Genomic DNA, 17,428 nt, shown 5'->3' on the forward strand with positions numbered 1-17,428 from the left:
TTTATCACTGGCTCGTCTCAGACATCCGCACGTGTTTTATTTGCTTTACAGAATCGCGCTGCAGGTGTGCAGGACTCTTCCACGGCGCCCGCTGCGAGCTGACCAACAATCCATGTGCCTCCCAGCCATGTGACCACGGTAGGGTGTGTGTGCCCAAGGCCCAAGGTTACATGTGCAACTGCTCTCTCGACAACACAGAAGCACGGTAAACACAAACACGTCTGTCCCTTGACTCTTTACTCACTCAAACTTGAAGAGAGTTTTCGTGTTGTTGAAAGGCTTCATTTCCCTCCTTGAGCCGGTAAACAGAGAAGCATTGAAGCATTAAAGCCACTGGTGTCCAGTCATTTGTGGCCACAAGTGTTTCCACACTTAAGTGAATCAACCATGAATTTGTTTACTTTGCGACGGCAAGTTACATGTTGTGGCCGCAAATGAATCGAATTGTGTGAACTAGTGCTTCAGTGCTGCGAATTAAATAAATTGTGGGAAAAAGTTATATGTCATGGCTGTTTAACTGATACAATTGGAAGATTTCACCGAGGACTGAAACTGTAATTTGTAACTTTCCATTCATCCATCTTCTACCGCTTATCCTGTTGAGGGTGGTGGGGGTGGAGCCTATCCCAGCAGCCTTCCCCCTGGACAGGTCACCAGTCCATGGCAGGGCCAACACATAGAGACAGACAACCATTGGCTCTCCCAGCCACGCCTACGGTCAATTTAGAGTCTGGATTAACCTGGTCCCCTCTTGATGTCTTTGGACTGTGGAGGAAGCTGGAGTACCAGAGAGAACCCAGCAGGAACAGGGAGAACATGGAGACTCACACAGAAAGACCCCGTGCTGCAGCCGGGGCTCCACCCACAACCTTCTTGCTGGGGGGCCACAGTGAGGACCACTGCTCCACTGTGCCGCCCTTGTAACTTTCCTTTATATGGAAAAGATGATTGATTTTGAAACTTCCTATCATTTGTTTTTGGAAGCCTCAGGGAAGCTCCAGAAGCTCTAAATACAACTTTTGACATGTTTACCTGTTATAATAGAAGTGAAATTTTGTTAAAAAGGGCACGCAGCTATCAGCACATCCAGCAGACACACCCACTTTGTCTTCCATTCGAGTTTGATAAAAAAAACAAACTAATTGCTCCACTTTTTTGTTTAAACAGGCCAGCAAGTACACACTGATCCAAAATAGATTAACACGTTTGAGAGAATAGGGTGGCGCAGAGCCAGAGCGACGCAGGAGCATATTGTACATTTAATTTGAATCATTGTTAACATGCAAATTAGTCATCGTAGCAGAAGATATAAGATGTGTTATCGTGACTCCATGAGGCCCAACAATCCACCAGAACCAGCACAAGCCTCATTATACGCCATATCACTTACACCGCCACGCCGCCGCGCATTCCCAAACAGCAACACACCATCTTGAATTTGCATGTATATGCGGACACACTTATTCAAACTATCAACACACACACACACAAACACACGCATCCGGATGCGTATCAACACACACAGTTGTTCACCACAAAGGAAGGAGAGTCACATTCACAACAAATTCCAGCAGCATTTGCATATTTCTCTTGTTTACTGTGGCAGCCTGTGGAGGTGCATTGTTCATGGAGGCTGTTAACAGCGTCCCGTGTGGATTTTGATTAACTCGGTGAATGAAAAATGACCACTGCTGAATTGTAATTGGAGGGAGGGGTGAGGCTGCGTAGCTTGCAACACATGCACGCACTGCCAGTGAAATTCCCTTTAATTTCGCCAGATTCTGTTTTATTCTTCAGTTTATTTACACTTTCATTAGGCCTTTATTCTTTATTGTTTAGTTCAACACAGTAGGTAATATTTTCAGAGCTGTTTGCAGAGTTATGCGACAACTATATTCGATTATCCTAGAACACGGTTGGACGATGGGGGCGTGGACCACAGAAGAGCCCATCCATTTTTGGAGCAGCAGTCCTACAGAGAGGCAGATCCAGGATTTAAACTTGATCAATTTTTAATGTGATTAGGACAACACTGGAAGATAAACCTCATGAATGTTTTATATCTTGACTGGAGCCGGTGGCTGCACGTATGTCAGAGCAGGTCGTTTTAAAGCTGAGTCAGCCGGAAGAAAGTTGAGTCTGCTCCCACGAGATGCCATTCATTGTTAATAATAAAAATATTAATATGTAATTAACCATTAAACAGATGTGCCCCGTTCAATGCTATACTCTCCCACCAACTTTTCAGAGCTAGCCTGCTCCAGCAGCTGGACGGACGGGCGAGCGATGTGGATAAACACATAAGCTCCCCGATGGTGGAAATAAAAAATACATGTAAGATTTCACAGCTCATCAGAACAAGTTTTCTCCTTCAAAACCAAACTTATTTTCCAATAAAAAGTAATCAATGTGGTATTTTTCTGTAGAATATCGCTGGAATGTACTTCAAGTGGAGCGAGCGAAGGCATCACCAGGGAAATGAAGCAGGCTCTTTTATGTAAAAACAAAATGATAGGTCTTTTGTCAGCATCACAGCAGCGGCACTTAGCAATCAGAGCTCTGCCAGGAGGTCCTCAGGGTCGTGTTTCATGCCTGGGCCTGGAAGATGGAGGGCCGCAGTGAAGCTGTCACAATCATCAGCCAAATTTAACCTACACTCCCGGGCAGGGCTGGCAGACGCTGGGCTGCTCTTCACGTAGCGCTCTCGTTAACTCAACATGCACACACAGCGGCGCGGTCATAAACGCTGAGTGGAGGGTGAGAAATTGCAGGGGGATATCCCTAAAGTCAGGAATGCCAACATCAGAGGTGAAAAGGATGAGAAAGAAGAAAAGGAATTTCGCCTGCGACCGCTAGTAAAGTCCACACTGCTGTCTCCGCTATCGTTTCCTTCATCAGTTCATCTGCTGATTTTCATGAGTAAATGATTACTTTGTCTAAAAAGAAAAAGATTTAAAAGATTTGGCGGAAAAAAAAAAATCTGTTTCCCAAAGTCCAAAGTGATTGCTTCTTTTGCATCCCTGCAAAGTCCTAGTGAGATGGATGACTACGGGGATGCTGTCTTGGGAAAACTTCCAGCTGTGGGACTGACATGCATCTGGTATCTGTTTAACTCCTGCAGGTGCCACAATGTGATTGACGTGTGTTCGCCCAATCCCTGTCCTGGAGGCTTTGACTGTAAAGTGTCTGACGGCTCCATCCACTGTGACCCGCTGCCTCAGGTCTGTCAGAGCCAGAATTCCACAATTCACTTCACCGTTTCATCTCACTTTGAGCTGGATGACAGCATCTGAGGGGTTCCTTAAACCCAATCCATCATCCTGTCCATTTCCCAGGTGTCTCACGTGATCGGCTACATGGAGATCATGGAGATCAGCGCCAGTGTTCTCGGGGTGCTGTTCCTAGTCGGCATCTTCGTTTGCATCAGGAAACGTTACATTAAGCAGAAAAAGAAGAAGCCTGTCTGTGTCCAGGACTCAAATGGGTAATTTTAGGACTCAAAGATGAATTTCAGGTCCTTCTGTTCATCCAATCAATGATTTTCTTTCTTTCTGAGCGGGTACCACCAGGTGGATGCTCAGCTACCTCAAGACGAACACCAAAAAAACTGTAGTATCCTCAAAGTGAGGACTGTTCCTCTGAGGCACAAAGTACTAGGCGATCAGATGCAGATCGAGTTGCATAGTTAGCTCAAATATGGATAAATGGTTGATGCAACCTTGTCCATCAAAACCATCTGCTCCGGGGCTTCCAGGACCTCGCCACTGCGGGTCCTAGCGCCATCTGAAGAGGTAGAGGAGGTGCACAGAGGGAGGATGAATGATTCAGGGGGTCCGGTTCCTCTACCTGATGTCCGTATGAGCCACATTTCCTGTTCAGAGGTCTTAGCTACAAATCAAGTGTTAACTACTGCAAACGGATTTCTGGCCTCTTTATTCTAATAAAACCCTCGCAGCTCCAGAAAGTTATGTGAAAGTAGTCGAACACGAAGAAGAAAAAAAACTCTAGAAGGATTCTATTCCGTCAGCAACACGGGACCTTCCATTCTACAACCGTGAAGTTGTGCTGGGATATTCTGTTGTTTTATTTTCAACACTGCAGAATAAAACTTTTTCTTTCGCTCTTCACTTGTTCAGCACCCTGAGCATCCAAGTTTTACAAGCATTAATCGATTCTGGACACTAGAGGGCAAAACTAGCCAACAAACACACAGAGACTGCCCTACTGCATCAGTATTGGCTATAAATCAGCTATCCAGCAGAAACAAAACAACATTGTCATTCATTAGGAGTTGTGTTCCTGTCCAGCTTCCAAAATCACTAATGAAAAAGAAAACTCATTGATTCGGCGGTAACAGTAAAGGAGGCAGGGTTCGACTCCATGGAGAGTAACAACGACCTCTCTGCTCTCACGCTTTCAGCTACTTCCACACCAGTTTGGCCAAGAGCCTCAAAGCTGATAACCAAGAAGTTTCCCCCATCGAGATGAGCTCATTGGTGGGTCCCACCAACGACCTGGACCACACGCCGTTCCGATCGCTCCGTCCCCGTAGCCAGATCATCTCATGTGGAGGCGGGGTTTCCTCTGCAAAGACGCAGGGTCCAGTGGTGTGCAGCGTTGCCCCGAACCTCCCTGCCAGGCCCCCGTCCAGTTCCGACAACGACTCCATCAGGAAGAACCACTGGGACATGGACTATGAAGGTGTGTGTGTGTGTGTGGTATTTCTTCAGTAGCCCTCTGACTTGGGTTTACAACATGTGATGGTTGAGCGTAGTTGTTTCTGAAACTTGTAATTATCTCTCTGATTTCTTTCTTCGTTGTTGTGTTGAAGATATCAGATCAAGAGTGACAAAGGTTCCCTCAGAATGTCTCTCAGCAGAAAACGTGTTTCGTTTGTCCAACCATCAACTTAAAATCTCTCAACTCTCCAATATGGCAAATGATCAGTAAACCCCTTCATAGAGCCGAGACTTAGACTTAGACTTTCTTTATTTGTCAGTTGGATTTTTGGTGCAGGTGCAGCTGCAGGCACCAGTAAAGTTTGTCGTTCAACAATTAACAGATCACAATAGTTGCAGGTCAACGAGCAGCAGGTCTTTGTTTCCTCCTTCAACCTCCTGACATCAGTTTCTGCGCTTTGTAAGTTGCGCTGACCGAGCAGGAATGCGCCATCGTGCCGTAATTCCCATTTGTGTCACCAGAGGTCGCTGTTTCTCAGGAAAGCCCATAATGCTGCTTTAAACCCACAGGACTGCCAAACGTGTCTTCTGTGTGCCTCGTTTGCCCACTTCTCTGTCCCACTGCTTGATTTCCTCCTGCTGCCTTTTCTAAATCCTCTTCTCCGTGTTTTGTTTTCTCCTCATTCATCCCTCCTTCCCACTATCGTTCTATCCTTCTGCTCCTCTTTCGTTCCTGTCACGCTCTTGCTCGTTCTCCTCACCTCGCTCGTATTCCTTTTCTTGTGTTCTTCATGTAATGGAACAATAGCTCTGCGCCATGACTTGTACATCCATTGGTACATTCTAGAGACGGATGAAAAGAGGCAGATCAGCTGTTTGTTATGTGGTCACTCCCCAGACAACGCCAGCCTGGCAGGTCATTCATCTGCTTGACCTTAACAGGGAGAGTAAAGGACACGTTCCTGCAGGTCTTCACTTGTTATCTGGCGCCTACAGGACGGCGCCTGAATCTCCTGCACTTCGCTTCAGGTTTGCCCCGTGACCATCACCTGAGATCCTGTTTGTTTTTTCATTTTTTCATTTTAAAAAAAATTATAATTGCACATAGCTGAGCTGTGCAAAAAAACGTAACTTTTCAATGTCCTTCTTTAGGCCCGTTTAGTCAGGAAATCTCACAAGTGACCAAAGGCACAACGGGTCGCTGTGTTCAGATGCTGAACTGTAATGATCCCAGTTATGAAAACTTTCTGGCTCAGCGGCCAACAAACTGAGGAGAAGCCCCTTGCCGCCAGCGTGAGTACGCACCGTGGCGTCTTTTGACACTAATTCTGACTTTAATTTTCTTCTCGTGCACAGTTTCACAGATCCATTGTAGTGGGAGGCCAGAGGCTGCAGATCTACAGCGGTTGTTTTCACAGTTAGAATGCCACAAATACAAACAGTATATTTGCGAAGAGGACTTCCCTCCTCGTGAGACCTTTGGTCACTTTTGAGGGTGTTTTAATCCAAAGTTCCTCTGACTCTCGTTGACGGTGTAGCTTGCGGCGGTGGTGGCAGGCCGAGTCCTGGGTTCTCCTGGTCCTAACTGTTAATTCAACGATGCCGACTGGTGAGATTTGAAAGTGTCGCTGTGTTTTGGGAACACAAAGAATTCCAGCACTGCCACAAAGTTGTCATTACGTGATGGGGTGTTTGCCGACGTCGTTGCCTGGTCAAATACTTTCACAGAGCAGCTGATCATCCAAGAATCTTCAACAAGATCAGCCATCACGCAGACTTGCTCTACGTCAGCGTGAGCCTCTGCTCGCTGCCGCCATCGACCTCCATCCCTCCCTTCCTCTCTCCGATACCTCTGTCTCCCTTCACAGCTTTGTCGTGCAAATGGCCTGTAATTAGAAAGCACTTTTCCTACCTGAAGGTACTCAAACTAATTTGCAATGTTGCCTTATTCACCTATTCACACCTTCTACACTCTAGATTTTCCTCCCAGCATCATTTTCTCTCTCTGGCTCCTTTGTTGTTTCTCTCTCTGTCCGTCTTCTCTGCCACTTTGTCTCGTTTTCCTCCCAGCCTGCTGGGAGTCTGCTCAGTGTGCTCCCGAACTCAAGTGACAGCTGGGGTTTTTTTTTTATGTCGATTTGTTTGAACAAAATGTATAATGTGTCTGCCTTGTTATTTGGAGATTTGGGGGGATGAAGGGCACGATTTGAAGTGGTAATCCTCAGGAATCCTCATTTTGTTTTCAGATTTTACTCCAATCTTTTCTGCAAAGTGCTCGCTGCTGCAGGGAGTTTCCTGTCAGTCCGACAGCGTGAGCCCATGATTTCCTTCCGTGGGTTTTACAGTCATTATCATTACTAAGCAGCCATTGCGGCATCTCTGCTCACACGAACTTCCCAGTTTGACTTCATTTAATGAAAAGCAAACAAAACAGAGAAACCTATTCATTCCTTTGTGTCTAACAATGTTTTCTCCATCTATTAATGTTCATGCTTGAATCTGATGGAGGCAGAATCCAAAGCTGGAGCTCAGATGTTTTACAATATAAGCACAGCTACACAGTTCTAGATATTACACGTTTTTAGCTGATAACAAAAAATGTTTTTTCTACTACTTTTCAAAGTCAGTCATTGTATTTGATGTCAATTCTGATGCTATGACAACGTCGATTAGATAAAATGTACAAACCTTTGAATATAAGTTTTCCTCATCTCAAAGCCATTGAGATGGTTTAATGGGTTGCTGGTTAAATGCCTAGAGGTCTGTGCTAACGCTTGCATCTAACCAATCAGATCCACCAGTAAACACCAGACCAGTGGATGGTGGAGGTTCAGTTCTACATCAGATCCACCAGTAAACACCAGACCGGTGGATGGTGGAGGTTCAGTTCTACATCAGATCCACCAGTAAACAGCAGACTGGTGGAGGTTCAGTTCTACATCAGATCCACCAGTAAACACCAGACCGGTGGATGGTGGAGGTTCAGTTCTACATCAGATCCACCAGTAAACACCAGACCGGTGGATGTTGGAGGTTCAGTTCTACATCAGATCCACCAGTGAACACCAGACTGGTGGATGGTGGAGGTTCAGTTCTACATCAGATCCACCAGTAAACACCAGACCGGTGGATGTTGGAGTGGTGGAGTCTTAAAAACCTGGGTTGCTAACAAGAGTCTGAAGGAGCCTACAGAGGTCATGGAGGTCATTAAAGGTCATCAGGGGAAACACAAGGAGCCTGAAGCTCAGTGGTGGTGACCTTGAAGTCACGTGACCCTGGTGTAGCTCCTTCACAGGCTAACGTTAGCTTGACACTCCCTGTGGGGGCGATATCGACTGCTTAATCCTGACCTTGCCACTTGCAGTGTTCCAGCTGAAGCAGAATTTTTCTTCTGTCTTTGCTTCCTACTTCTCTCAATTCAAATAAAGACCTATAGATCTTGGGTGGAGACAATAAAATAATTTGTTAACATGTTGTCAAAAATAATTCCTACAACAGACCACGCCTATAATGAAGAGAAGCTTTTTTAATATCTCAATTTATCCGTAATAATTCATTTTCATGCCTTAGTTAATTGTTCCTGACCCAGTAAATGTTGTGAGTCAACATTGTTTCAGTCGTTCTTTCCTCTCCGACACACTGAAAAGAAGATGTGAGAACAAATGCCACAATAGTCCAGATGTACGGGCGTGCACACGGATGCACGCTGAAAGGAAGAACTTTTATTGTGGATCAAGGTCGTCAAGGAGCTGAAAGAAAGAGCCGTTCGCTGGCTGGCAGCCGCCTCGTTGTTAACCCTGCAGGAGCAGATTTAAATTCAGCATTATCAATAAATAAGTATTACGAGGCCGGGATTGAGATTACTTTCAGGGAAATATATTAAGTGGTTCGATGCTCTCGGGGGTGAACAAATCCTGAAGGAGTGCAACAGCAAGGTTGATTGTCTTAATGTCAGCAAATTGTAACCCTGTTGATTTAAGAAGAGAAGATTCTACTTGCAAGTCAGGATCCGTCATCTGTCTGAGACGTGGTGACTTCAGGACACTGAGCTTCCTCGCGACGCCTCCCCTCCTCCTGCTCTACTCATCAGACCCACACGACTTCAAATCTACACCCAAGGATTTATTATGCAAATTGTCAAAAGCTTTTTAAACCTCCGACTTGCTAAATCTGCCCGCGCAGCAGCAGCTGTCACCGTCTTTATTAACATTAATCTTTCACTGACAATGAGTTGTTTATTCAGTCTTAGAGCTGATCTGACGCCGCGGCTGCCGTTAAATCCTCGCACTGGTGTGCGGACGTGCAGAAGCACGGGGATGCTGTTGAGTTTCACCTGTCGTCATGACCGCTCGCAACCCGAAAACACACCAAGATGTGTTTAAGGCCAGTCGTGACGTCAGGGAGGGATGCAGCTCATCTCTGTCAGCAGATCCTGAACAGAAATGCAGAGGCTGATGGAGCAGGATTGTGGAAAACATCCTGGGCCCCGCTTTGTCTTTGATTCCATGCAGGCTCACAGAGGCGGTGCGCGTTGTCTGGAGTGTAATCTAGGGACCTGTCCTATCAGCGCGGTGTTATCGCAGCCATCAGGACACATTCATCGCTTTCAGCTCAGTAAACTGCAGTATCAAGATTTACAAAAACCTAAAAACTGAACAACAGAACCGTCAGTTCATTCATTGTTCAACCGCAGGAGTGAGTTTGTAGTACTGTTATGATACTTCAACTGGATGTTTAATGTTTGTACTGTAGTTTATTTCTAACAGTGTCTTCCATCTGTTCTCTGTCCTCAGTCTACCCAGCTGACCCCGACTATTACGGCCGTCCAACAGTCCAGGAGTTCCCCAAGTTTGACATTGTGGAGGACACCTACTCCACCTCCACTGTGGACTCCAGGAGAAACTCTCGCTTTGGTGGCTTCCCGTTTCCTCTGGAGCGCTGTGACCGCCGCGCGCCACTGCCGCCCTGCTACAGCAACCAGAACCTGGATGACTTCCTGGGCCCTGATGGACTTCCTCTTCCCAGCTCCCAGTGCCCCAACGAGTACACGGCCATCAGCTACTACCCGACCCAGCACACCCGCAGCCTCGACAACGTCTCTGGAGGCTACAAGAGACTCAGCATGCGTCTGAGCGTGGCCATGCCCTCCTACGCCGAGCAGACAAGCCCGCCTCCAGCGCCCAACGCCGCCCAGCCTCAAACCCGACCAGTGGGGCAGAACCCGCGAAGCTTTGACGGCTCGAGCATGGTGGAGAGCGACTACGGGAGCTGCGAGGAAGTGATGTTTTAATGCGGAGCTCATGTTGGGAGGCTATCGCATCCTCTCCTGAAATAATCCACTTTTAGTTTGATTTTGGAACAGAGACACAGCGAGGGAACGCCACCGTGTATCCACACCCCCCTAACCCCCCATCCCCATTCCAAGGCAGCTTCTTAGATGAAAACTACTGAAGAGCTTCTCAGCAGGCTCTCGCTGTGAGAGCAGAGGCTTGTTTTCACTCTGATGGAGATGAAAGCAGCATATGAGACAACAGTTCAGAAGTCTTCCATTGTTTGACTTTTTTTAAGTCGTGTAGTCTTGCTGAGCTCGACTATACGAGGGTATTTCAGGACTCCTCGGTTACCTCAGCGGATGAAGTTCAGCCCAAGTTCATCTGTGTCTAGGAGACAGCGCCGAGAGCTCTCGTTAGCTTGTCAGGGTTGTGAACTCGTGATCAGTATTACTGACTGACTGTTTTAAAGGCTAGATAAGGCGAAACTCAACATTTCTAAGACTGCGCCTTGCAAACACGTCCAAACATCTCCTGAATTTCACTTCTCAAAACTCGTCTGACAAGCCTACCGCCCTAAAACCAGCTGATAGTGTGTGAATGGCGCGGCCCTCAGGATGTGATGGCCTGTCAGACTGCAGGCACCAGGAAGACACTGTTGCCATGACGGTGACCAGCGTGGCATTCAGACGATGACGCTCGCTCACAAATGTCTCTCAGATGGAGTCCTGACAAATATTTGTGTGAGATGTGAATCAGCATTTTTCTGCTGTGAGTTTGTGTGAAATGTGATCATCGCAAAAACCCTCAGGGACGTCAGAACACATTCAGTTTCCTGAAAGTGACACCCAAACGGCGTGCTTTGCCTTTCAAGCGCTCACGAACAGGAGTTTTGAGTTTCTGCACCCTGGAGTCGTACAGAAGTAATGCAGTACTATTTGTGAGTAACTGAAAGACAAACAAGCCTCTTTGAGTGAAGAACTGCTGGGGAAGGGAGAGCGAAATTTAACAAAACACATGGAAACCCAGTTCCAGCAGCAAGAGTGAGCGAAGACTTGTCAGTGCATCCCTGGCTGAGCCTGTTAGCGCTGACTCAGCGCGTGTATCGTTACTCTCTGTGACCGCGCCTGTCAGGATGAAGGGGGCTGGATCCTCCGGAGAAAAAGCCATAAATGAGCGACACGTTGAAGTAGATGTAGTTGCGTGATACGAGTGTCTATACTGTTCCTAGTGCTGTACATGATGTAAATTGTGAATCTGCTCGTAGATTTTTAATTCTGTGTGTGAACTTGTTACAGTATTTTATTCCGGAGAGACTTTACTGTTGTAAATAGAAGTCTGAGCAGCCATTGTGAGGGGAGTGAACGCGTGAACGCCTGCGAGTGATGAGAGCGGATCAGGAGCTGCTAGCAGTGCGTGACTGGGGTACTGTGAGCAGCTGTTGTTGCAGAAGCAGTTGCAAATCAGTGGCTCTCTGTCGAGAAAACGCTTCAAATCCTTCAAATTCAAAAGCACCCCCCCCCCCATTCCAATATCTTCGCTTGAGGGAGAAAAAAAACAAAAACTTTCATCCATAAGTGATGCAGCACATTTTCCTCCCTTCTGTCTTTTTAGACATGAACTTATATTTAATGAGTCAAATCCTTTTACACAGAAACCAAAGATTCAAGCTTTTTCGTTTTTCCTCTCCCTTACAGAGGAAGTAAATGTTTTAGTGGGTCGGCTTGTTTCAAAAAACCCTCAACTTCAAGAGGCTACTAGAAAAAACAACTAGCAGTGTGTTTGAAGGTGGAAGTGGGTCAAGACCTGAAACCCCCTGTGACTGAACGGCTCCTCCACCGAGGCTACGAACACCAGCCCTCAAGTCTAGCAGCACTGAAAATATATGAAATATATAAAAAGGGAAACAAGTGACGATTTCAACTGAGGATAATAAAAAATCAAAGGTTTTTTTTGTGTTTTTTTAATGTTAAAATTGTTGGCTAATTTTCCAGTTTAATTAAGCAATAACTTCAAAGTTCAGAATTCCTCTCGTATTGAACGCAGGAGGGGGGCAGCAGCGTGCGCGGCGCCTTCGAGCGCTCGTCAAGGTTAATTCAACAAACACGTGGTGCGTTAGCATAGCATACAGAGCCTCATGCATTATGAAGAAGCTGCATCCTGAAAACAGACGTGTCAGCATTCTTTTATCTTCTCACACATGCAAATCAGCTGCGTCGCTGCTACAACAAATTTGAGCAATCGATCCGTTCGTGCCAACGCCGCCGACCTCCAGCGTGTCGGAATCCACCGGTTGTGGTCTGCGAGTCAAATTTGAGCGCCATGTGTCCAGCTGTTTGAACAGTTTGGCAAATTATGCAGCGTGTGTGTGTGTGTACCGCCGTTGCCTCCGTGGAAACGTGGCAGGGATGCAGATGATGCGAGGAATATCAAACGCTGCATGAACTGAATTTTTACACAACCCTCAGCTTTCAGGGAGATAAACAAGACTTGTGTTTGTACTTGGAGGAAGCGGTGGCGTTAATGGGCTTCAGGTGCACACATGTGGTATAATTCATGGAAAATAGTACTTTCATCTGTTTGTAGTATTCTGACTGTATTTGTACATCAGATGAATAATTGAATTCTCCTGGTAAATGGTTGTATTGTGGATTCATGTAAAATGTCGCTCGTGGTTTCACAGTGACGTCTGTTTTTTCTCATGTTGATAAAAGTGTACATACATATTTCTGACGTCACTTGAATGTATGATTCATTCCTTTTATTTCAAACAAAGTTTATTTTTGTATCAATGTGGGCGTCCCCATGTTTCACGCTGTTGTTTCTCTGTGAGAGTTCATGACCTTTTTGTCCGTCAGCGTTTGTTATTGTAAAGATCATTTAAATAAAGTTATTATCGTCTACGATAGCTCACTGACTTCCTTGTGTGGGTTTGCTTCCTTCCTGGAATGCAGAAGTTCCAGATGGGATTCATCTTACCAGAGATGCTGTGGATTTGGTGAAATGTTTCTGTTTGCCCGAGCGCACGTCGAGACACTTCCTGACTCCTCAGACTGCTGCGGGCTGCATTAACCAGCAGACGATGGAGACGGCGCCGGGACGCTGACAACATAAGCAGTGTTTTAATTAGAAGTGAAGCTAATTGCCGCCTCATGAGTGATGGGAATAATAATAACAACAACGTAGCGCTGATTTAGTTAATATTCCACAGTGTACGCCAGTTCCTCTGGAAATATTAACATTTGTGATGACTCGACGTTCATGAGGACCTGCGAGCACGAGAGGTGGCGACCGCGCTCACGATCTCACCCGAGCAAAGAGCCGGTTCCTGACCTCTTCATGTGTTGTCGGCCTCGTTTACACTGCAGTTGAACCAGATTTCTATCTCAACTCAGATCTTTCTCTTTGTTCGCTGGAGCCAAAACAATATGGAAGAGACACCAGCGCGCTGCACTGTGAGTTGGAGGAGAGAGAGGCGGAGGCGCTCCACCCACAACCTGCTGACCTTTAACCTGCGTGACCCAGGCATAGTTCAGTCTTGTGGTTAAGTCACACGTCATATCAAGGTGTGTTACTTAATGGCTAATATGAACACTGTTAGGCACTGTTGTCCAAAGCTTAGCTAACTGCTGATTGAGCAAAAAAAAAACCTGTAAGTAAAAAGCCTCATCAGGAGCACGAAGGGGCGTTAACACTTGTCAGTTACCTGGGGCTCTTTTAGACTCTCCAACTTTAATGTTGATGCTTATTTAAGTGATGTCATGATGGTTGGCAAGGCAAGGCAGTTTTATTTGTAGAGCCCGTTTTCCCCACCAGTTTTGTCTCAAAGGGCTTCACATGGCGTCATAACAACATCCTCTGCCCTTAGACCCTCACATCGACTGAGGAAAAACTCCATAGAAAACCCTGGTCGGGAAGTTTTTACCCTGGAAAACCAGGACTCAGCACTTGTAGTTACACGGCTTGGCCACTAAGTTAAACCGGCCTCCACATCTGGGACTCTCAGGTCTTCACTTCCGGTTTGGACTCTTGTTAGTCTCCTCTTGGTCCTCTGACTGAGAGACAGTTAGACAGTTCTCTCACTCAGCAGCTCGTTTAGGAACTTTGACTCCAAGAGACTAGCGATGACAAACCTGGCGATGAAGCTAAAAGCTGTAATTTACCCAGAGATGATGATGACGATCCAGCAAACTTGCTCCTGAGTCTCCGGAAACCGTCCTCAGATCCGATCGTGCGTCTGACACGTTACCAGAAAAGGAAGAAAAGGAGACGCAACCCAATGTCCATCTGAGGTCTGTGTGTGTGTGTGTGTGTGTGTGTGTGTGTGTGTGTGTGTGTGTGTGTGTGTGTGTGTGTGTGTGTGCGTGCGATTCAGGAGCCCTGTAACACAGGCCTCAGCACAGACTACACACACACACACACTTTCCATCGCTTTGATGTCTGTTGCCACGGTTACATTAGACATTTGGTTTTATTCCTCCGACAGCTGCTGAGCTCCGTCCACCTCAGGAGCGCCTCACCTGAATCCTGTGAAATTTAGCTCAAATGTCCACTTGGGCCTGAGGACCTGGACAAAATTTAGGGTTCAAAGGTCTCTCCCCTCAAATGAAAACAATATCTCAGGAATTATTGGAGCAAATTTCTAGAATTTTGCCACAACCATCTACTGAGACGAAAAATGAACTGACAAAGATGTATTTCTGGTTGTTGCTTGTCATAAGTTAAAAAAATCCAAAGTGACTTTGAAATATGCTTGAAACAAGTTCAGCAACCGGTGTTGCTCCTGAGATGCCCGTGAAGAGAGAAATTACACATCGGGACATGAAATTAGACAAACGTATCCGGAACAACTCCAGTTCTCACAATGTTGATTCATCCGGTGAGACAAAGAGCAACAATGTGAAGATCCTCAGCTCCTCTGGTTTCTGGAACGTGACTAATCCTGTGTGCGGTTGTCGGCTGTCAGCAGTGTGAGATTTGCTTTGCACGGCGTTGTGGAGTTTAGTCTCATTATCCGCTGCATGAAATCTCACAGTCCGGCCCTCTGCAGGCTGAAGAGAGTGATTTGGGCTGATAGTGTGTTTGCTAACCGTCATGTTTGTCATTCCATGTATGCGGGATCAAGCGCTGTGTTTTTCTGGTGCTCTGAAAAGTTGCAGAGGAGAAGGAGGAAGAGGAGGAGGAGGAGGAGGAGGAGGTGGCGGCAATGTGTGTGTAGCCAGCGTGAGATCCACGCTTATCTTTTCACGCTGTGTGGAAACATAATTACTGATGTGAGTCATTTCCTTTGTATCGTCACAGTTCGTCACTGCTGCTGCGACAGCCGGGTGAGTGTGCGAGGGCCCACGGGCTCAGAGGAGCCTGACCCAAACTCCTGCTCCTCACTGACAACACCAGCGTGAGCAACACTCCACCGGTGACATGTCTGCATCCACGCCGACACCAGAGGTTTAGTATTGATCACCATCTCTTTTTCTGAATCTACTTTGTCTTTCAAAGAAGAACTCTTCGCTCTGGAGCTCTTCAGTTCACTTTGGTAACTATGGCGGTAAACTCAGGAGCATTCCCGCATCATACACACACGCACACACACACACACACACACACACACACACACACACACGCACACACACACACACACACACGCACACGCACACACGCACACACACAAGCACACACTTCCTCCATTGTACCCATGTTGCTCCTCAAATTCACTGCAGTTGAATATCTCCTCCAGCCTCCAGCCTCCAGCCAACAGATACGACCAGATGCTCTCGTCCTGCCACTCGGCTCGCCACCACCCAGGAAAACTTCTCTGATCAGGTTCTCAACAGACAGAAACGCTCAAGTATTCACTGTGTGTGTGTGTGTGTGTGTGTGTGTGTGTGTGTGTGTGTGTGTGTGTGAGAGTGCATTTGAGTGAGTAATATGTAACGAGACATCAAACAGCTTCAATTATTTCACTACCCTGGGTGTCGTCCTCATTATCAGTTTAGAACAACCAGTACACTGGCGCGTGTGCATGTGCGTGTGTGTGTGTGCGTGTGTGTGTGCGTGTGTGTGTGGGTGCGTGTGAGACATTCAGCCCTGAGAGTTCATTGATAAACTGACTTTGGTGATCAGAGCTCTGCAGAAGTGACAACGATGAGCTGAAACTTTAAAGAAAGGAAACCAGACAATTTTTCCCACTGATTTGTTTCCATCAAGTGATGGTTGATGATCACTCAGCCTAGCCCAGTTACTGTACTGGTGTTGGTGAAGAATCAAACTGGGAGCACTGGGATCCCTGTATTGTCACATAGAATCTCTGCTGGCTCACAAACAGCAGCAGCTTGGATACGCAGCGGGGAAAATGATCAATAATGATAAATAAAATGATAGTCAAAACAGATAAACTGAACAAAACTCCAGGACTCGTGCGAATCAAAACACGTTTATGTCTCATGGCAGGATTAGTTCCCTTTAGCCAAGGGTTAGGTGGCGAGGATCTATTGGATGGCTCCTAAACGCACTTCAGCTTCTTTCCTCAAGACCTTTATAAAGAGATACTCATGGTCATAAGCTGCACTGACTTTTGACCCCGAGTCAAGGCCACTGCCATGCAAGACCAGAGGTGAGCAGCTTCCTAGAGATAATAAACCTTCCTCAACTGAGTTCAGAGAGTGATTTTGTATTTATGATCTCCAGCAAACGTGAGACGTGTTTGGCTTCCTCTCCCCAGGGGTGCTCCCAGTTAGTTTTATTATCGCTACCTTTAAAACCAATGAAATATATTACGACTTTCATTTCAGACTCGTACCCCCGTGTTGCGTTATTGACTGTCGTACTTCATAGTAATCTGCCCTCCTGCAGTCCGTGTTCTCCTCTGTTCTCTGGCTGAGCCTCCAAATTCACATGTGGTATTTATCTTTTAATGATGTGTTTTGTGATGTTAAACAAAACTTGAGAACATCTCGGAACCGAGCGTTGAAGATCTTCTCCTGTTTCTGGGTTTTCTGGACTCTGTGAGTGTTTCAGTCAGGACAAATATGAAAGTCTGCGGTGTTTAACAGTCGTAAACAGAACCAGCGCCGACTGAGATGACCTGGCCGTGTTATTCCCTTCACCTCTACCTTCATCATACCATCCGCTGACCCCTGGTGGCCTGTTGGGGAACACCTGCAGCTGCAATATTTCATTAAGTCAGGTTTTTCCTCTGAGTCCGATGGACAAATGCAGGCTTTTACGACTGCGCCATATTAGTTCCTGCAATCCAAACCTCATCGGAGGTGCAGAGATTCCATGACTGCTCATAAATATGCAGATGTGGATAAGTGCAGAAGGTTTTTTTTTCCACTGTGTGTGTGTGTGTGTGTTTGTGTGTGTGTGTGTGTGTGTGTGTGTGTGTGTGTGTGTGTGTGTGACACGCTCTCTCGCTGTCTCTAAAACATAAATAAACCTAAATTACACTGATTCCTATAAACCGACAGGATCGAGCAG

At 46.4% G+C, this 17,428-nt stretch overlaps 1 protein-coding gene across 3 annotated transcripts in view; it reads left to right on the plus strand.

Annotated features, from left to right (window-relative positions):
* fat2 (FAT atypical cadherin 2) overlaps nt 1-12,845 on the plus strand; it is a 101,236-nt gene extending 88,391 nt beyond the window's left edge. For 2 of the 3 annotated variants that reach the window (XM_086222332.1, XM_086222334.1), the window contains exons 25-29: nt 52-205; nt 3,122-3,221; nt 3,336-3,484; nt 4,421-4,701; nt 9,473-12,845. In XM_086222332.1, coding sequence (XP_086078458.1) covers nt 52-205; nt 3,122-3,221; nt 3,336-3,484; nt 4,421-4,701; nt 9,473-9,969 — 1,181 coding nt within the window. In that variant the 3' untranslated portion in view covers nt 9,970-12,845. Of the gene's footprint in view, nt 1-51; nt 206-3,121; nt 3,222-3,335; nt 3,485-4,420; nt 4,702-9,472 lie in introns of those variants that run through there. The other variant, XR_015118971.1, reaches the window with a different exon arrangement.
* The last annotated feature ends 4,583 nt before the right edge of the window (nt 12,846-17,428 follow it).

The sequence above is a fragment of the Aulostomus chinensis genome, chromosome 13, assembly GCF_037954235.1.
Source record: "Aulostomus chinensis isolate RoL2024-O1b breed Wild chromosome 13, RoL_Achi_v1.0, whole genome shotgun sequence".
Taxonomy (NCBI): Eukaryota; Metazoa; Chordata; class Actinopteri; order Syngnathiformes; family Aulostomidae; genus Aulostomus; species Aulostomus chinensis.